We start from the raw sequence: 23098 nt of genomic DNA on the forward strand, positions 1-23098 counted from the left end.
TGCCAAACCCTCATTTAGACGAATGTTAGTAAAATATATTAAATAAACTATAATAGTTTTCTCCGTAATCTGTTTTAATTTGCTACACATAATCTCACCACCACCTAATTTAACACTGCACATTAAAATCTCTATATCATCGTTAAAATAATAAAAAACAATGGACCGTTTCAGTAGAGTCAATATTTCTTCTATACACGGAAACATAAAACATCCATAATCTAAGTTTCCCTTATAGAAACAGCCAATATTAGAAATAGGAAACTAATATGAATTTTGGCTTTGCTAAATTATTATGAATCATGAATAACTAAATTTAATTAACATTAGTTTGACTGAGAAACTCTCAGAACACTTTCCTTGTATGCGAGAATATATCTTCAGTTTAATCTGATTTTAATTAGAGCTTGTTATAATTAACAATATTTTTCCAGTAATTAATCGTCGACTCCCAGCAAATTGCAGCCCTGGTTCCAAGCGCAAAAGTAATATTGAGTGTACAATAAAGCGACTTTTAACGAAACAAATCCGAGTTTAGCCGAATTACGCCATCGCATGGTTAGGCAGGCGCCCCTCGGGGCAGGATGATGATCTATATTGTGATTTTGTATCCAAAACGTAATTCACGTCATAACGCTATTTAGCTGCCGTTAAAACTAAACATATTCACATCACAAACCCTGCAGTGTTTGCTGCAGATATTTGACGATTAATATTCACTGTTGCAGGGTTTTGTTTCAAGAGACTGAAGCTGTGATTAGAATGGCGGGTAGACGGCGAGAAGGGGGTTAGGTACAGTCTCATCAGAAAGCAAAGTTAGCCATCTGATTGGTTTTACTCTTATTATCCTACTACTTCTTCTCTTGTTGTTTAATTGTTGTCCTTATCTCTTTCCTCACGTGTTATTCCTCACCAATTTACTGCTATCTCTAACTTGATGGCTTACGGAATAGCAATGAATTGTGATTTATTGAAGGTCATTTGATAAATAAGATTAGTAAATTATGACTAGAGAATCATTAGTTAGTTACCATCTGAATCCTAAATTCTTATCAGTTATAATTAATTACGTGGCGCAGAGTCGTCTCTGGGAAGCTGATAGTCGCTCATTTTGCAACAACAAACCCTGAAAGTTCATGATTTAAATCCACGAACTCCACCCCCGTTTTCCAAATACTTTTACCATTTTAATATTATCCTTTCATCTTCGTTTACGTCTTCTGACTGACACACTAAATCTCCGCTAAGCTGTTCGTCTGACAGCAATAAGCCATAAAAGAGAAAAAGGTTTTATGGAATTAAGCCATAAATTTATCCATAAATCTTAACGAACTGTTTGTTATAATCTATATATGTGGCGCCGATGTGAAAATTAACGCAGGCCTAAATATTCATAGAAATGCAGTGATAGGCCGTACAGTTATTGAGTATACATGCTAACATCTCCTTACGCAATAAAACTTAGAAAAAAATTACCTTTATTAATTTTTCTCAGAACTTAACATTTGATACGTTGTTATGCCATTATTTTAATCGATTTGAAATTTATTAATACGTATATGTATAAAAGTAATGAATGTCTCACATAAATGTCAGCCAATTAATATAAAGCAAGGTTAAAATGGCTTTGTACTGACCTCTTGTATCTCTCCCTCGGTAATTCAAAGACAAATGGCAACTCGGAGTAAAAACTGTTAATATTTTACTACGCATTTAGCTGTATGGGATAAATATATTATAAGAGACAGAAATGGCATTTACGAAAACGATGCACTTTATTAAAGAAATGTTGCAATTGGACAGTTAGAATGGAAAGTCTTGAGTATCTTGTACGAGCCATAAAATAAACTTTCCTACTTTGTCTTTTAAAATGTATCAGCAAATCGAAAATATGCTCGCATTCCGTACATTAAAATAGACTTAAGAGTTTCAAATTACACTGTACATAAATTAATGTTTATGTTTGTCTACTTCTAAACCTATTTCCTTATTATAAAATTAGAAAATCAACCAGACAATAATCACGAGAAAATAGGAAACAGTGAAGGTTTATTTTGTAGCGTGGTTATCTTATTTCGTGACATTAAAATCCTTCGAAAGCATATTTGAGTCTATAACTACAACAACAACAAATGTTTTAAAAGACAAACCAATCGAAGTATATCGCAAGCTGTACATTGCATTTATTTGTCAGTTTGCAATACAAAGTAAATTCTTTCTTAATTTATTCTGTTCTGTCAACAATGAGCTTCAAATAATCTATTAAAAGAGTAGAAAATAAAGAAAAAACTTGTAAACGTAATTTACTACGTATGCGTATGTATTTCAATGAAACGTCTGGAAAACACACAAATTAGACTGCAACGCGTTCGTTTGTATTTTTTAATATGAAGATTAATAAAACCAAACAATTTTACAGTCGGTAAATAAATTTTATGTTAAAAGAGATACGCTTATATTTTGCGTTGACTACAGTCTAATACTGACTATTAAAATTATATTGTATATAAATAAATATGTAGTGCAATATTTATAAAAATCGAAGACTTAATCCTTCGGGACACTACATTCTTACGATGGCAGTTTTCAATTGGAAGAACGAACCAATAGCCGACAGGTATAAAGCGTTCTATTTATAACTGGGCTGACAGAAAAAAGTTTTTTATTTATTGACTGTCAGGTATATAACGCATCTTTCCTCTTCAGTGTGATATGAACGTCACTTTGATTTTAACAAAAAGGCGTGAAGATGTGGTTTAATAATGCACTGATCAAAGCATCGTTCAGAAATCTACTACACGTTACTACGCCTTCCGTCTTTGGCACTGCAACATCAATTCTCTTTTAGTCATGAATATTCTCTATGACTTTCAGTGATGGAAAAATAATGTCTTTCTTCGTATATAACAAAGACCTTTAAAAGCATGGCATTTTTTACTTGTTGCAATATACGTACTTCAGTTTTCCTTTGTAAAAAAAGAGATACCTACGCACAGAATAATTCAGTTCATAGTAACTGTATGATAATGGTAGCAGATAATTCCATACACGTATCTCGAAAACTATTTAAAAACTCTTTTAAAACTTTTAAAAAACAGGAAACCCATCCCATTTTGAAAGCCTACTAAGGAGCTACTATTGTCTATTTGTTCGTATATTCCGCCCAAATTTTGGACATAACCTTTACGAACCGATGCTGGTCTAAATTATATTTAAGAATTCAGTCCGTACCGCTTAGAAAACACTATACTACACCATTACAAAGATCAAACGGTTAAAGACAGCGGAGCTTCTAAGTATAAGACTATAAGGTATAGGCCTAAATTACAGAGAGACTGCAAATTTTAACCGAAAAGTTGGAATCTTCTGTAATCATTGAAGAATGCTTACATCACTGTGGCAGTCAGAATAGTTGGCCTTATGACTAAGATTTAAAATCAGGCCTCACGAATTCGCTGCAGGAGTGATAGCCAACCGGCAGCGACGATCAATACTCCACGCATATTCTATGTCAAATACAGAAATAAAACAGCGAGAGTGCCAATTTTGATGTTACTTTTATCAATAAATATCTAAGCATTAAAATAAAAATATGAGTTTAATTTCTTGCCAGAATTTCTTGCTGGTTTACATAAAAAACATTATGTCATAATGCGAATAAAATATAAACCCCAAAACCTTTATAGCGCCGATACAATTTCCCTGGACTTTTAATGTGACTCTCTTCATCTGGATTACTCACTGTGATTAACAAATAATTACCTGTCAACGTAGCGTACAATTTCAGAAGAGCAGCGCATTATTCTGGATATCCAGTCAAAGCAACAGGAGAAACGTAACACTTATTGATCACTAATTACTTCGGTCCTATACTTTCAAATGTGTGTGAATGATTCGCTTTGTATTTAACAAGTGGGAATGAACCAGACGAGTACAGGACTCCGTGAGGACGACGCTGTGTAATTGAAATTTTACAAGGGTACAGATTCAAGAGATCCTGCAAGGAATCTCCTGTTACATTCAAGAGTATGCGCTAAAATAATTACGAGTATAATTCTTTGATTAGTATAGTTTTAGTCTGTCTTTTTATTCTTAGTGAAATACGTGAATCTGTGTATTGCAATGTATTGGGTGTGTGTCTGAATACCGAAAATTTTGAATTAGAATACGAATGCACCAGTACATAACTTATTTATTTTTTTATTACTTATAATGTGTAAAAAACAGGCGAAAATACGAAGTTCTGTGATGGCAGTGACACTCGAAGTACTTAATACACTAACCTGTGTGGTAAAATATATTAAAATTATGCAATATTTTAAATTTATTATTATACAACTTACAATAACAGCTAATATATGAAATATGCATTATACCTTTTGCTCTATGGCAATAAGTAATAAATAAAATCCTGCAGCTAGGAATCTGAAAATTACTACAGAGATGACAAAAAGCAAAATTCTTTTTATAGAAAACGTTGTGTGTTCAGAATTATTAGTATGGTACGAAGGTTAAGAGTAATGATTTTGAAGAACGGGATTTATTATCAATAATACTTACAGAAAATATTGAATGTAATAAGCGAATTATAAAATTTAACTTTTACTTTTTAATTCTCATATTAATATAGCGGAAGACGTTTTGCGATTATAAATACAATTTAAAAGAGACAAGAATACGGAATGAAAGAAAATGTGTTACGATAGACAACTCAGAAAGAGACTGAAAGATAAATTCTTGATGACAGTTAAACAACGTAAACCTTTGTAGGAATATCCGATCTCTGGACCAATATGTAAACCTGGGTCTTCTCTAATACAAAGCATGAGTGCCAACTTCTCGGCCGCCACGTTCAGCAGTACGTAATCATAATCAGCCACACTGAGCAGTACATATTATCTTAATAAGAACAAAGACAAACCTTAAATGCGCCAAGTTACAATTTTTAGGGACAAAGACGAGGAAATCAAGTGTTTATATTCCAATGTTACGTTAATACAATCGTCTCACTTAAGCTAATGATATTTAATGTTTGGTTTAAGAGTTATTTCATATGTTTCGTTTACAACTAAAGATGGTAAAATATTTCAGCGTTCTCCAGAGACTTAAAGTTTGCCGAGCTGAGTTTGTGAGTGGGGACAAGGTATGTTCACGAATTAGTTGGTGTAACTTTAGTTGGTGGGTTGCCTTTAGGCGATTTGTTTGACTAATAAGAGGGGTAGAATATTGCTTGAGTCTATTCCAGCTTCGGTATTACCTCCCTGCCACCCACCCAAACCGTACACCAGTTTGTGAGATTCCAGATTCTCACGTTAAACGGGCGAAGAAGATGGCTGTCTTCAGGGTTGATGCGCTATGTAATCTGGTATAAGTTTACCGACGTTTCAGAGCTGTCTGTTCATCAACCTCGAATTTCTGCCTAACGTATATTTTATGTCTTAATGAGTTCACAAATCATTTTATATCTCATGGAACAGGAAATTAAAGTAATATTGAATTATAATTCAACTATAATATTTCTAAAACAATTTTTTTTATAATTTCGTTCAATAAAAAGACGACATTTCCTTTGAAGAGAAACATTTATAATATGAAAAACTTCATTATATATGTCAACAATAAGAAAAATGTTATTGAAATATTTATGCATAAAAATTAAAATCTAAACAATTTTTCAACTTCTCCCAAGGCTTAGCTACTGTTATTTTTTTCAAACCAACAACTGCCATGTCTTTCTCTGCAGATAAAAATGCGTAAGACAAGGGTTGTGACGTATATTAAGATGATATACCAGTATCGTTTGACGAAACATGATATCCGGTCTCTGGACTAGATCTCGAATACAAAGCAAACCAGGAATAATGACCAATATAACACGACGTTCAATTCTTCTTCTTATTCTTCCTTGGTTCTACAACCTAATGTGGGTCTTCACCGCTTCCATTAGGAGGTATTCCTGATATTTGAAGTGTGCATTTGTGAGTAGTGAGTGACCAGCCCACTGCCTAAGACGTTCGACTGCTGTCAGCAATTTGTTATAGAATAGTAAGATGTTCTACTTCATGTAATGACCATGGTATATCATAACCATGTGTGTGATCCCTAATAACATTTGAATTAATCGATTAATTTTCTGTACATAAATAATATGCTAGGGCCCACTGAAGAGTTGTACTTTAATTTAAATAACACTTTTGTGGCCATGTAAAAAAATTCTAAGCTTAAATTTATTTGTAACACTTAACTTTGGGGTTTGATATTTTGTAGAAACAATTACTGTGATCTGTGTAAAGTCATTTTTGCATATTATAAAACAACATGGCAGCTAAGCAAAATTAAGGCCTATACACAGTTTTTAGGTTTAATGGCGATAACCAATTAAACAAAGCAGCTATTCGTCAAACATCTGGTATGGAGACAGTTCATAAATATAAATTTTATACGATACTTCTGTGTTAACAATTATACACATAGCTAATGTACAAATGTATTTTAAGTTGTACCTAGACTACTGTAAATTACGCATATAACCTGAACATAAAATATTTTAATTATTAAGTACAATTTCAGACTCTGGCAGTGTTGAGTGCAAAGATGGTTGTCTTCAGTGTTGTAGCGACATGTAATTCCACAGATCCATGCTGCCTCCATGATCAGGGTAATAATTCATTATTCTGTTAATAAACTTCAACGAGACCACACGGCGCTACAAACCAGAATACAACCATAATTATTGTAATTTTTCATTTACAGTCCTAATGTAAGACTTTTAAAGGATTGTGTCGTGAGACATTCCCTCACCTTGTCTATAACCTTTTCACTCAGGATACGAGAAGCGTACAGTACTTTGCTCTGGCGTGTTAACTGCTTTGTTCTTATTGCTTTCTGTTATCCGGCAGTAGGATACTTGACGTGTGGCTAATAAAACGCGTCTCTCGTCGCAAGCCGCCACCCTCACAAGCCCGCCTACCCCCAAACACTGCAGTTAACTCAGTCGTCCTAAAGTCACCATGTTACGTCTAACTATGCACCAGTCTGAACAGTTATCTCTACAAGTACGATGTGTACCATTAATAACACAACCCCAAAACACTGACGCGCTGCGGTGCAATGTTAAATGACATAAGCGTCTTCGTCCGTTAAATACCCTCTTCCAACTTCCCAGTGACTCACGCCAAGGTCACCCTGGATGCTAGGCCGCTGATCATGACAGCTGCGCAAAGCTGAGCTATTGTGAACATATTTTCATTAACGGAATGTGTTCTGATTTTTACGAAGCATTTAACAATGCGTATCCTGGCAGGGTACATTTAGGGACACAGCAAGTGTTTGTCTTTGACACGTGCTATCGAGAGACAAAACAGCTGAAATTAAGGCAGTATGGATTTCATGCATCAGCTGCATGAACATGACACGGTTGTAAGAATTCAATACTATCATTGTGATCGCCCTTAAGATGGAGTCTGTAAGAACCTTTAAAACGTCGTAAAACATCAAAGACACTACACAGCAGCATCCGTGAAGACAGTCATCTTTATTAATCGCCTTAAGAACCTGAAACCTCTTTTTTGACTAATTGTTTAAATGCGTGTTAAGCCCATATTATGCAGTTCTTGATTTGATCATCTCAATGAGTTTTAGTGAAAAGCATACATCTGTAAACCTCCTCATTACTGAGACGAATCACATGCAAATTCCAGGGAAATTCAATACCTACAAGATTTATTATTCCCCTCTAGACGACAGAGGGCAAAAAAACGTTAAAGTTTAATTACGTGTGCACAGTCCGTAAGGCTGATCTATGCTCTTGTCGCCAATTTGAGACTGATCACTTACATGTTCACATATGACCGTTCACAGACGTCACTCAAAATGTAACATTAAACACCTGTATGTCTTAATGAGAAAACACCCGGAAAATTTATCAGATTTGTTAGGAAAACTGAATCGGTTTAACACTCTATAATTCACTTGTTATCAATTAAAAATAAATAAGGAAATATTAGAATTATATAAGAAATATATCAACAGGCACAAATACTAGATTTGAAGAAAAATAAGGAGATACCTGTCCTGTGACGATGTTTGTCTTCTGGTTTGTAAAGCAGTGCGATATTTTAGGTAGATACTAACGTTTCGGAGGGACATACTGCCTCCATCTACAGGAATGAAGATGGAGGCACACGCTGTTACTACTCATCAGACGAACTTCGACGTCTTCATCCTCGTGGTAAAATGTTATTAGTGGACTTTGCTACATAATGAATGTAATAATACGCTGATCTACATTAAATATTTTGAGTTGAAAAATAGGGCCTATAACATAGGTATGATTGTAATATTATATATCAACTATGTATACTGTCATGACATAACCACGTCTATCATATAATGATACTGGTATTAAGCAGACAATAAACAATAACTCGGGGCCCTAAAATGGGCCACAAAGTCAAGGACTTACACTTATTCGCTTACTTCTCGTTGCAAACCTCACACAGTTATTATGGCATAAACCAGATATTTTTCCATCTGATGATAAATTCAAAAACCTTATATTCTGCGACCCAGAAAGAATTACCTAGAGTTACGAGAATTTAGATTTGTGTACCAGTTGGTGTGACAAGCTGATGTATGAGCAGTGGCTAAGGTGAAATGACAGCTAAGTACGAAGAGACGCCATGAGAGTAAAGACGAGACAAACAAATGAATGCGGACCATACATCACTGTAGTCGATGTTGATCTCACAACTGTAGCAAAAGAATCATTAGTGTTCATAGTTTACATTTCAAATACACGTCTGACGCCATTATTTATATGTGTCTCATTAGACACTCCTCTACTTCCAAATGGTTCTAAAATTATTTGCTTCAACTGCAAATAAATCATAAATTTCTACAGGGGATTTCCTGTCTCTCTTTTGTGGTAGGTAATTGACCCATGAATCACAGAAGATGGAAGTTGGCTACCGAAATCTGAAAGTCAGAAATGTTATTTGCTTCAAACCGTGGTCTGAAATTTAATCTTTTTTTAAATTCTGTATTATTATTTAAACGCCTCCATGTTATAAAAATGTATGTTATTATGTAACAAGAAAAAACATTCAAAATAAGAGTAACCAAATTTGTTATAACTTCAATCCTGAAGATTGAGACAGTACGTATATTATTCGAAACGCTGACATCTGCCGACGAGTCTACACGTCGCCAACACCAAGAAGAACATCACCAGTGTCCGTTATCTGTTCAATAAACGTGTGTAGTTCTCCGAGCACCATAGAAATTACATTGTTTGTGTCGGTCCTGAATTATAATTCGGAGAGACAACGCGTTCTCTCAGGTCGCATCCGTGTTCACAGACTTGAGAGATGATCCCTCTACGATGTTCAGATGTTCGGATTAGGAGAGGAGTGGAATGGGGTGTGAGAGACAGAAGATGATGTTACGATGTAATCAGATTGTTTCACTGTGAGAACCCGAAGGTGCTGGAGAGATTACAGTAGGAGGTGTTGATTGAAGCCACAGCAAAGAGATAAAAAGATGCCGGAAAGAGGTTTAAACGCACCTTGGGAAAGGACTCACAACATTCCGTCACTTTTCGTAGATATTTCCAGACGTGGATTTATATAACGGAAATTTGTAGGTATTATCTTATTTTATCGTGATACCTTATCACACAAATTTGATTTTTCACCGATGTCACAAGAATAAAGTAGGTCGCCAGCGATGTATCAAACTTGGGTTACTGTTCTATAAATTTGCATTCAAAAATCTCCGAAATAAAAAATATACCTTAAAAGTAGCATTCACCCTTAAATCTAAGCGTTCTTTACGTGAAATATAATAAGAATAATGTGTAAGGGAGTCGAGTGGATTTATCTTTCTCTGCATACCTTTCGATTACGGGCTCTTGTGAACCCTGGTAGTCCCCCTTAGGGAGAGACATTTATTGACTAGCTTAGCAATTATTAGGTTCTCAGCATGAACTCTGCTCACTGGTTGTTAAAATATCCCCATAAGTTCTAATTAAATTAATATTAAAATTGGGAGCAATATTTTCCAACTGCGTAATATTATTGACCTTATTACTACTAATATTTAATTAATTTCTTTGTTGGTCTTATTAACACTTACGTATTTTAAAGACCAAGCGTGTTTATGGCATACTGAACACACATTTTCCTAAACGTTTTGAAGTTTTCAGTATCATGGATGGTTTCGTGAACTTAAAACTGAGTAAAAGAATAAGACAAAAGGAAAAACGTAGCATGTACCAGCTGCTAGAGATTATATGTGTCAAAAGAGTTATAACGAAACACAATTCGCTTCTGTCTCTTTCGGCATAGAGATTTTCATCCGATAAAAATTACCATACGCCCCCAAAGTTTAGTAGTACCATCTTAAACTAGAATAGTAAAGTCCTGAAATCCTTTGCCACACTACTTTGTAAGAAAGAAGAAAGACAGAATAATGGATGAGAGATGGAGGAGGATAGACGGAAGGGAAGAGTGAAGTTGTGATGGAAAAGAGATTCTTTGTTTTAATCCTAAATTCCTTTTCGTATTCGGGTATAACAGGATCTTAGTTTCAGGAAGTTGTCACTAGAGTCGCGTAATAAGTAGAGGAAGTACGCGTTCTTCAAATTGTCTTCAGCTGTCTTACCCCAGAAGTTCGCTCACACATGTCGTGGGCTTTGTTCTTATTTCATATGAATGTACGTATGTGGATGGATGGATGGGTAAAAAACTAGTCACCGATTCTAATACTCTTATACGGAAACAGTACGCAAAAGTACAGAAAACGTAAAATCTGCAAACACTGAAGAGCTTTTCTGCCTTTTCTCCAGTATTTCTCGTCCTATCTCATTTTATATCTTTTTTCTGCTCCTTCAGAATGTCTGTTTCCTTCAGTCTCTGCATCTGACTACTAGAGACTGCAAGCCGTGTGTAAATAACACGTGATATCTTCGCCTCTCTCCTCTCAGTCACCACCTAGAGCATCTCTAGAAACAAATGTTGAAAGGATTCTACAGTAGACTATCTCAGCGGTAACCAGATTTCTTTCTTTACTTATTTCCAGTGCTCCTTACTATTTTCATTACATTTCTCCTTATTTTTCTCCAAAAATCTCTTTTTCCTTTCAATTTCAATAGTCGCTTGAAAGTTGATGTTTGGTTTTAAAATATGAGACCATTGGCTATGTGAAAGAGGTACACCTATAAACCATGGGTAACTAATTCCACAGAGCGGAGTTATTTATTTTGAAGCTGTTAGTCGTTGAGCTGGTGAAGAAAGGTTTTCCTTGTATGGAAGTTTCATTAGCGTGAGTTTTCAGGTTCTGACGGCGGTGAGTCTGAAGATGGCTGTATTTTGGGTTGTTGCACCGTGTAGTCTGGTAGAAGTTTATCGACGTTTCAGAAGTGCCTTCTGCCTCTATTTTAACACTACACGGCATAAACCAGAAGACAATCATTTTCTTTCATTATCGTGTTCATAAAAGTTCACTTCCCGCTTGACTCTTAATCTGAGTCTGGTGAATTCAAACGAAAATTTACACCGTTCCATAACAAATATTTTAATATTATATTCCCATCTACGGTTTTGATGCCTACATAGTATTTGTCGTCAGGTTTTCTTACTAAAATTTGGTACGTATTTTTTATATTTTACGTCTGCTATGTCTTACCATTCTCACATTCTTCGATTGTGTGATCTAATATTATTTGCCGAATATTAGGCCTATCTGCAGCGAATGTATTTGTCAAATGAGTAACTATCAGCTTCTCTAATCTGCTCCCTGATGTAAGCTCGTCACTCCTAAATAATCCTACCATTTGACTCCACAAATTCTACGCAGATTAAAATGCGTCTTTATAAAAAATTAAATATCAACTAACGGATCACAAACTATATAAGTAAAAAACGGAAGTTGAAAAATGAGAATTAATAATAGTAATAATAATAATGATTGTGCTGGAGAAGAGTGGAAAATGGACAAGATAGGGTCACGAGAAAGGCTGAAAAATCTACACTCAGTTAGATCTAACTGATGGCGGATGGACATTTTTATTCTCGTTGCGTCATTCTTAAGGAAATTGCTCTTTTAGATAAAATGAAAGCAATAACGATGGGGAAATTGTCCGCTGCAGAACTTTCTAGACTAGTACAAATCTCCGTACGCGACTAAACTCCAGAAATAAAAACAGATGGATTAAAAAAAAAGAAGAAGACTTCAAATCATAGCCTATTATACGCGTTCATATATATGGGATTCAGAGGGATGAGGGGGGGGGGGGGGGGAGATTTTCAATCTGAATGCCCGTCGTAGACGGTGCGATATTGAGCGCAGGATGATCCTGGCACTACACTATTAGAGCCCTGGCTATGAGCCAGTAGCATTGCCTCAGAACGTACAGCGTGTACAGGGTCTTTTCAGGAGGTCCAGCGCTGCGAGAGGATTGCGTGCCTGTTGGCTTATTCAACGATTTGTATAAATGTAGAGGTTATGTTTTACAATTAATCGGAACACAAAGGTATAATCGTGGCCTATTTATAATCTTCTGTCTATTTGTTCCTATCATTATAGTGTCATTAACACGTCTTACAGAAAGGTGTATAGAAATAATTTGAAAATACATTTTAATGTAATTAAAATAAATCATGAAAATTCATTAAAAACTAACTTTAAACATAAAATAATAAACTTTTATGCGTCCGTTTTACGATGTGAATAAAACAAACGCATATTGAAGAATCCTGTCCGTACATCCACGTATTTCATCTACGAAATTTCTTCAAAATTTTTCATTGAAGTTTTTAAAGCATATTAGATAAAACCTCGAATGTCACATTCAGAAACGAATAGTTGTATATTTCCGATCATGAAAATAGCGAGTTACAGAAAATAAAAGTAAAACACGCCCTGATGAAGCAAGCACCCCTAGAACGTCAGTAATCGTCTACCCGCAACAAACCAGACATCTGTATGACTTATTTTGTTTACTCAGAAAGATTTCATTGTGAGGAACCCTTTTACAAATCAATTAAACTGATGTAAAAATAAAGCTCTTTGGAACTTACACATTTACATAAAATTTGTCATTCGATTTCGTTGAAGTAATACCAGCTCTCTCTGAAACCGCAACACAATTATTGAACATCCTCGAGATGTCAATACAGACAATTCGTGTTTCTGTTGACGCGCGGTCCATCTAGACGTTAATACACGCTTCGGTTGTTCATATCCGCGGTAGAAGTCTCGCTATAGAAATCATCGTACGGCTATACGGTGGCCCCCAGAAGCAATGAAGTGTCTGCATGGGTTGTCAGGGTCAAATATTTCATCACTCATTCTGGGTGGCAATATTTCGTCTCTTCTACAAAGAAATCCAAACGGATTTTGCGGTTTGTACAAGGTTTGTTTGAAATGTAATTGATTAAAAAATCTCTACAAATAAGTAATATACCAAATTTTGTAACCAATTTCAAAACACATAAGTGTTTCATATATTATTTTAAAGTTATTCAGACTTTGATTATATTAGAAAAAACACAAAAAAGAATAGTAAAGATCTTGATAAAAGTAGAAGAATAAAAAATTAAAAAATATATCGTAATAATTTTGTTGCAGAACCTTTACTGTGTTTTTCCTACTTTTATTTATATGGATTCAAAACACAGGGTTTAACTTAATTCCAATTCAGATGGAGTACCGCATATACTTCTAAGAGAAAAATTAATTATTACATAGAACTAGTCAAAAACACTTTTTCTCACTCCTAAAATTCATAACAAACACTTATCTGGAAACTATTTTCGATTATTTCGCCCACCGACAGAAATAACAGATATTCAAAAATACTGAAATTCGATAAAATGTTTTTTCTTGGATACGGTAAAATGTGACATTTAAGGTAATTATCAGGTTCGGAATTAATTTAAGGGTCTAAGAACCTTTCACATTAAAAAAATTCTCATTTTACAAAATATCATGAAGGGTTTGTCAGCCTAACAAAATTAAGAGGAAAATAAAATAACTGTACACGTATGATTAAATTTGCAATAACGGTTTTGTACCCGCAAAAAATAAACATAAAATTTAAACATATCTAAAACACACGTTCCCCAAACTGTAACAGACCACACCTTTTTTGTGTGTTGATACTCATCAATAACTACTACAGTTGATTCGACTTTAAAACTATTATCTGGGGATGTGTAGTACGCTATCCACTCGCCTCACATCGCCTGACATAACATCAAACTGAACTGCGCACAGTACGAAGGCTTCCAGAAGTGCTTACATAACCTCTGATTGTGTAATCCAATGATTATATCTATATTTATGGTTTTCGTTATGCGAAACCGATTTTTAACTGGGATATATAATCTTTCGTTGCAATAAAACTGCACGAGAGAGTAAGAAATTACATCGATATGTGGATTCTGTGCTCCTTTTAGGTATATGGGATCTGAGGTTTGTACAGTGGTGTAGATGGTGGTCTTCCGGGTTGTAACCCAGTGTGGACTTGTAGAAAGATACCAATGTTTCGGAGGAATATAATTCTCCCATCTTCAGGTATAGATATGGAGACTGTGTGTCCCTCCCAAGCGATGATATCTACACGGTGTTACAACCCAGATCACCAACATCGTGTTAAAGTTACGAATCTGAGCACTAAGCCATGAAACGTGTATGTTGGGTTGGGGGTAAGGATTTGTTACCACGTTGTATGTGGCCACCTTCACTGCCTACTGAAAATAAACACTACCAATACGTATTAACCCCATATCTTTCAATAAGGATGTATGTTCTTGGTTAGTAACGTCAAATGGGGGGATTATTAGATTACCTGTTTGTTCCACCTCCCTGCAATGATTTCATGTATTTTATTTTTAAACAAATAGTTCCAATAGAATAAAGCCTTTCTCTTAGACTGTGTTCTTAAACCATACCTTTACTAAATCCTTCGGAAATAATAACTATGGCATACTTGAGTAGATTTTGTACGTTTATAGACGTGGACATTTCATTAAACTTAGGGATACAAAAATTATAAAATCATATAAATCGACCAGTCAGTTAGGTTTACCGAAGATGTAATAAATCTTTAATTATTTTCATAGATATCGACAATTCTGGAAAAAAATTACTTCATTTTAAACATATCGAAAGTGATGTAAAGCATTAAAGTGTGCAAAAAAATCGTATATATTCTAAGATACGTCGAAACAGCTGGAAATTTAAATTCTCTTTTTAAGATACGGAAGATTTTAAAAGTTCGTAATTCATTACAAGTATACCAAATACTCTCGAAATGTTTAAATTGTTTTAATTCATAAAGAATATTTTTCTAGACTTTAAATAGTTTTTAAAGGTTGCAAAAATCCGTTTTACGGGTGTTGAAAACACCTTCCAGTATCTGGACTAACTCGACACAAAATAAATTCCCCAGAAAATACATATTTCAACATAATATATTAAATATTTCTAATTGTTTTGGTTATGTGGTAAAAATAACCCTGTACTATAACATTGGTAACATCGACTTAATTATTTTTCCATTTATTTGTTCAACCCCGAGTCAGGAGTCGTAAGGATTAAGAGAACGCTGGGAACTAATATTGGTTCGTGTTCTAAACAGTAATTGTACCACTGCACGATTAACTCCGCCCTGAGTCCCGGAATGGAAATTACAGTGTTCCACCGACCAGCAGAGTCTTTAGACGGAAATATCTAGGATAATAACTTTCGGGGGCAATGCAAGTTGCATAAGCACCGTTTACGATCGGCGAGAAGTTCATTTCTGTTTCTTACTTCCTAACGTTGTATAAAATGTTCACTCGTTCTCAGCGAATTTTTATAAAAAATGCGAAACACAACTAATTCGGCAAATAAATCTTACTGAGAGCCTATTAGATAATCTTTGTCTGACCGTCTGTATTTATAAAATATCTCTAGAACGGCTGAACGGATTTTAATGAAATTTGATATTGATGTCATGTAATTACAGGCTGCTCTAGACTAGTAATTAGTAATTGTTTACAATTGATATTAGTAAAGTGATGAATGCTCATACTATTGAGGGAAGGGGGTGTGAGACACTCCATGGTGACGTCATTAACTATAATTATCTGCACCCCTAATGACGTCATAATTTCAGCTACTGTCATAACATATGAAGTAAACACTGTTACTGCTGTTTGTTTTCCATGGTTAGCAATGCATGGGCCGTGATCCTTCAGTGTTACGTCTGGCAAAAGTCAAATTCTCTTGAATGCGCCATAAATGTGACGTTATGCGCACGTTTGTGCTTTTGTTTAATATTACTCAAGTAAAAGTAATGCTACTACAACAAATGAGTTTGTCTGGTATCCTTCTAGCTTAAGATGTAAACATTCTTTAAGACGGTCCAGACAGAACATAATTTAAAATTCTGATAAATGTGAAATTCCATTGACTCATGGATATTTTAGAAGGATGAAAAATTCCCGTATTCTCTGCGAAAACCAGCTTAAAGAACAGACAAAGAACCTCGAACTCTATTAAAATACTGCCCTTCAACGATGTGTATTGTTAATGTAAAAATTTATTATATTTCGGAGACTAGCTCTGTCTTATTCAAGCTTTTCTGTTACTTTCCAACGATAAATTATTATTTCGGAGAAAACCAACGCATACTTCCGTAATTATCATAAAACACAATTTTAGCTTGGTGATTAAATCTGCCGAAATTGTGTGAAGGACTGAAGACACGCAATGAATCCTGTATAAATTTAGACGGTTGATTAAAATTAAAATAAAACATGCCTCTGTCAGAAAATAGGTGAACCTGTGTCTCCGCGGTCAGAAGACTGTGATTAACGGCCTTAATTATGGTACGGCCTACTTTAAATTATTGAAAAAAATAGGTAAGAAATACGAAAGAACGGACGAGAAAATAACAAAAATCTGTAGTAATATACAAGAAGAAAAAGGGAAAAGTTATTGGAAGTAAACTAAAATTCTGCGCTGCTTATTAAGAGCTGAATGTGCATACGTAAGCCAAAGTGCTATACAGGGTGTTTTAGTAGAACACATTTGTTGTTTCAATCATAAATTTACAGAATATTCAAAGTAAAATATGTAAGGGCCGATGATAAAGAAAAGTGTGTGAATCGGAAACATTTAGATTCCTCGGATTTCTTTACAATTAGGTGTTAGTTCATGATGATTCTCAGGAACACATTTTAGTATTCGTTGAGGTAAAGGCTAACAATATGTAATTAAAGTAATAATTAGTTTCAAGTGACGATATTTCTGTCACTTACCGTCGGCGAAGACTGGTAGCAGGATGACGAGCATCCAGGGCCACCCACCTCTGCTATCCGGACCCATCACAGGGGCAATTAAAGCCCGGAAAGTGAAGCAGGATTACACGGAGGTGAGTCAGGGGCCCATACGGCAAGAGGCCCCTTCCACAAGCACCCGCATCCTACGAGACAAAATTAACATTATGCTATAGATCAGTTCGAATGGACATCAAACTGGCGGCGTGAGAACTAAATCACAGAAGAAAATTGAATTAAAACAAATTAATTTCTATCAATATGGAGAAGAGATATTTTGACATAGGATATCCCAGGATATTTAACAAATTATAAACGAAAAACAGTTTCTGATTTTCTGCTGGACGATCTACACACTAGACCTACAGATTTATGCATGCGATGACGAATAGGGAGGATATGAAAATTATATATATTTAATAATCAGGCTGGGTCTCTCACACAAATATTAAAATATCAAAATAATCAGTGCCCACTGTCTTACGTTTATATAATATACGCGACGTTTCGATAATATAATATTGGAACACCAATTAAACCACTGTCACATACTTTTAGCTGTTCCATTGTACTTAATACAATGTAGTAATTCTTTTAGTTTAATTAACGAGGCACTCTCAACTAAATATATTACGTAGGATTTGAATTATGAATTATGCGGAAGGAAGTGATCTTGGCTTATTTTTTTTTTTAAAAAAACTGGCCTATAACTTTATTTTAGCCTCTAAGGAAAAGCACAAAATGCATAAATTACGTTAACTGGTATTAGGGTTGAGAATAAAAACTGAAAATTCACAAGTACCAAGCAAGACGAACCATAACGTCCAAAATGAGAGACAGCGAACACACTGCCACTTGAATTTAACGTTCACTTATTGGGGCAAACGGCTGACTGATTTTAAACCAACATATTTTGGCTTAATCCCATTGACAGGGATGGTGATGGTACAAATATTGACAATACTTCAGCCTAAACTTTGATATGAACAGGATTTGTACATTTAACGTATACTAGTGTTTTGGATGAAACTTGCTTTTGTCGGGATTTTAATTACGTATACAAATATAAGGCTGTGTTTGTATTACTGGTTCGTCATAATATTGCAACACAAGCCAGGACGGATTAGTGGTAACTCGCCATAATTGTATTACGTAGGAAACCGGTTTGATTATCGTACATGCACGTATAATATTAACATAGATTTATCGTTGTTTTCTTCAGTAATTCCAGGATAATTCTAGAATAGTAAATTAAATTATCATACTTCCTTTCTTATCTTTGACGTAAAATCGTAGTTGATACAGGATCGTTGTATACGCAACGATAGTTGCAATAATACTTAGATTTTAGAGGGATGGACTGACTGGACACTGCAGAATGATGAACTTCATGAAATATTATTACGAATATAAAATAAGAATGTGATGGGCGGAGCATGTAGCGAGCATGGTGGAAAGTGAGACACGTGTACAAAATTTTGGTTCTAAAGCCAGATGGACAGACACCATTCGGAATACAAAGGCGTAAATGGGAGGATAATTTGGATCTCATTGAAAACAGGACTGAAGATTATGGATTGGATTCGTCTAGCCCAAGATAAGGACCAGTGTCGAACATTTGAGAACACGGTAATAAACCTCGATAAAAGATAAGAAATTTCTTTACTATCTGTGCGCAATATTAGTTTTTCAAGAAGGACTCTGATCCATGCACGTAGTTACAATTTATAAGCTGAAGATGAGATGTAAATTTAATTAGGTCAGAATAGGGTAAAATTGTGTGTCACTGTGAAAATAATGAAAATTTGTGTTAGACAATAATGAAAGATGTTTTAAAACTAGGTCACTTCAGCAAAGGCACTGCAGGAAGAAATTTAAAACATCAAGGTGCCTAAGTACATTCGTATTTAAATACTTGTATCCATTTTAATAAGAAATCTTTTGCAATTCTTTAAAAAATGCAACAAAAGATCAACATTTAAATTAAAACCTGTTAATATAGCATCTAACTAACAAATTGTTAACCGGCCCTGAAAACTGTAATATACATATCGAAACATATTGCCTTAATTAAACCAATACGTTATACAAAGTTAATATTGACATTTTAATATAAATAACTGTCACATAAGACATGCCGGTACAACAGAACACTTCAATAGTGTCATAATGCCTTCCTTAAACGCTCATAAGTTTTAATGAAATCAAGATAAATTAACCATATTTATTTATCATAGGATGTCAGTTAATAATAAATAGGTTGTCGAAGGAAGTGGTCGTGGCCTAGTTTAAAGTACTATACAGGAATTTGCCTGGAGGGATAGCCAGTTTCCGGACCGAGATTTGAACCAAGGACCCCCCGAATTCGTAGAAGGTCTACCAACCACTCGATCACGACTTTCAGTAAATTACGCGGAGGAAAATTTATTTGTCTCCATTTAAAGATGGTAACCTCAGTTGACGCACAATAGTGAGAAAATCAAATCTAATAAATTCAGTACTTACCGACATATACAATGGCTGTTTTAAAACGAAGTACGTGTTGTCAAGAACGTAACTTATACTATTTATAATTCATACAGCAATTTCGGAATACGATGTCTAAATCTGAACACTGTGATACTACGGAGAATTTGTTTGCAATTTCTTTCCCACTACACACAACACACAAAACATCCTGACTTGCTCAACTCAACTGCTTACCACAGCGATCTTCTACTGTTTTCATTTCCAAACGCGTAATACACAGAGCAGGGGTACCAACTGAAATGCAACACCCCAAACAGTAACAAACGAAAAAAAACCAATGGTCGTATCTGAACACGTCATCACGTACACCTGCACAGTCGACTTTTCAGGCGTAGACGTGTTATGATACTAAGAGGTTGACCTTGAAGCATGAAAATATCTCTAAGCAGTTGGCTGCGTGATAAGTGGTCTGAAAATAGTTGCTGTGACGTAGTATTCAATAAATCGTCAAGAGTAATCAATGTAATTGAGGAAACACCACCCAGGGAGAGAGAAGTTGATAAAGTATTTACAGCAAGAAGCTCCCTGCAGCGAACTTCTCTACGGGTTTTCATACTCTTTCAGTACGAAAGAGTTGTATCTTTTGATGTTTATTTCCAAAAGGGAAATTGCTTATGAATGTTGCTTCAGTTTTGTAAACCCTGGTCGGGATAAAATAATAAATTTCAGTATCTCGTAACATTTCCTTCAAAGGTGTGTTGCGAACTTAAAATAACGTTTAATAAATAACACCCTCTGTAGAGCGAAGACCTTAAAAATCGAATACTCGCTCATCAAATTAGTGTAACAAATTTCCCTTTTATGCAATACGAAGTTTCATTACTGTTTTAGCAACAGTCCGCCATTGGATGATATCGTGAATCACAAATTTATTCCGCATCCTCACATCCCGTTCCTTTAAAATACATTTTATTAGTATCTTTCCATTTACGACTAGATCTTCCAAGTTGTTTTTTCTCTTTAAGTCATCCAACTGAAGTTTTTATGTAGTTTCTATTTATTTAATGTGTACTACCTGTCTTGTTAATCTAATTTATCTTAACCTTATTATCCTATAAGCTTTAAATGACATTTTATCATTATATATATTAAATATAAATTATTAAAAATATCCTTTATCAAATATATACAAGGAGTTTTATAATATATTAATTTGAAACGCACATCTGAAGGTGAGGTTTGAATACGGGTTCGTAATTACACGCTTTTAGGATTTTAAAATGAAGGAAAACACCGTTCCTTCTATATTACATGTCTTAAGGCAAATTTTATTACTTTTTACTTTGAAATGCAACTAATAGTTGTAATATTCACGATAACCATTTAAAGAAACTCACATAGACGAATGTGCTCAGCATAACCTCAGGCTATGTTTGACTGTTCTGTTGAGTAACCTTATCAATTGATGCGTCGAAAACTCTTATAATTATAAACAATAGTTTTGACCAATAAACATGAATACAAACAAAATACTCAAAGACTATGACTTACATATTTTGTTCACGACGACATGTAGCCATAACAGAACAAAATAAATAAACGCCTGTGACCTCAAAAGAAATAGGAAAAATAGGTAGGTATTGCACCAGTAATATTACAGTAACCCTGTTTCTTAGAACATCTCCCTTAATATCTAAATGGATTCTTCTAGATTGTAGTCTTTTGTTATTTTAACACTTCAACACATCTCACTACTCTTTGTACTCAGAGTGTTTACACATCCGACCCCTTTACGCTTCTGACCAGCAAAACTTTTTTTGTCAAAAACAGATCTACTCGAAACAAACCATTCTCACAATCCATTGTTATAACACAGTAAAACCTAAGAATAACAGATAAATTTATAAACTACTAGGGACAAAGCCAGTTTTTACTTCGGGTTTCTATTGAAATAAACTGTACTAATATAATTATGGTACAGCTATAAGATATGCACTAAATTTTATCAAAAATAAGAATTCTGAAAATAGATCGATTTTGCCTTTAAAACTAGTTCGGTCGCATAACAACCAGACCAGAGACTTGGCGAAATTATTTATATATATGAGATACAGTAAATGCCTTCTCTGAAACAATAAATGTTTTGGCTTCTAATCGTAGCGTCTTGTAAATACAATTTGTCCTGACAACGTAGTTAAATGAATCACTAAAAAAATAAAATTCGTAAGAGACGAATCCGTAAAGCGAGACGCCACTAACGGTATGTGACTAACAGACAAATGAATCAACAGTTGGAATATCTAAGGTGACGGGAATGCGGAAATCAGGCGGAATATCAAGGTACGCAATTTTTTTTAGAGGCTCCAAGCTCCTGCGATAAATCTAGAGCCATTGCTTTCTCTCTGAACGGTTCTATCCTCTCTCCTAAAGTCTCCTTGTCGATAAATGCAGCGACAACTTCTCTTGAGAGAAATGAGAACATTTCTTGTGGCACAGTAGATCCGCTGTACTATCGCAACACGCTGCTGGTGGCAGTAATCAGTCAGCCTCCGGCAATGCTACTTTGCTTTCGACTTAGTCTGCATTCGAGATTACCCATTGTGTGACGCGTCCAGACGTACCACGTTCGAATCGCCGGTAGTATTTCTTTAATAAGTCATTCCTTTTATTTTTACCGGGCATATGGGTGTTGTAGTAAGGTATATACTTCAAGTCTCGTCAACACTACTTCATATTTTTACTGTTTACTCGTGCTTTTCCCCAGTACCTACAGATAATTCATAACTTAATATGTTTACATATAAAAGTATGTATTCACATTCTGCGATATTCGACTTTGCTTGTTACTGCTTTAGAGATCTATATACGTAAGCTGTTATCTTATTTACTTAATTAATTTTTACATAGTTTCTTATATTTGAGTTCCAATTTTGTGGAATCTAATGTGTCCTTTGACACTTAGCTTCGGTTATATGAACAATTTTATATTTCTTAACCCAATTTCTCTTACATCTAAGAGCGTGGTAACTGTCTTATATTTGTGTTAACTTCAACACCTTCCTTAGTCTTACTTTTAATGTTCTATTTTTTGTTTCATATACTCATGAATTTTGATATATTTCTTATGACTCAGCATACTGCATAGCTAATATCACATTTCAGTAATTAAAGAAACATTAATCTTCAACTGTGCTAAAAGACGTCACCAAAAAGAGTCTAAATGGAACTTGTAATTAAAATGAAATTTCTTGTAATGCAGCAAAATAAAACAAGAATTTAGTGTATATAAGTTAATAAATTGA

At 34.7% G+C, this 23098-nt stretch overlaps 1 protein-coding gene across 3 annotated transcripts in view; it reads right to left on the minus strand.

Moving 5' to 3' along the window:
- LOC110831532 (lachesin) overlaps positions 1-23098 on the minus strand; it is a 165780-nt gene that overhangs the window by 72115 nt on the left and 70567 nt on the right. For 2 of the 3 annotated variants that reach the window (XM_022067637.2, XM_022067638.2), the window contains exon 2: positions 17310-17473. In XM_022067637.2, the coding sequence (XP_021923329.1) occupies positions 17310-17376 (67 nt within the window). In that variant the 5' untranslated portion in view covers positions 17377-17473. Of the gene's footprint in view, positions 1-17309; positions 17474-19832; positions 20064-23098 lie in introns of those variants that run through there. The other variant, XM_022067636.2, reaches the window with a different exon arrangement.

This window comes from Zootermopsis nevadensis, unplaced genomic scaffold (assembly GCF_977971745.1).
Source record: "Zootermopsis nevadensis isolate Lab colony 2312 unplaced genomic scaffold, Znev_1.0 Znev_ptg000007l, whole genome shotgun sequence".
NCBI classification, from domain to species: domain Eukaryota; kingdom Metazoa; phylum Arthropoda; class Insecta; order Blattodea; family Termopsidae; genus Zootermopsis; species Zootermopsis nevadensis.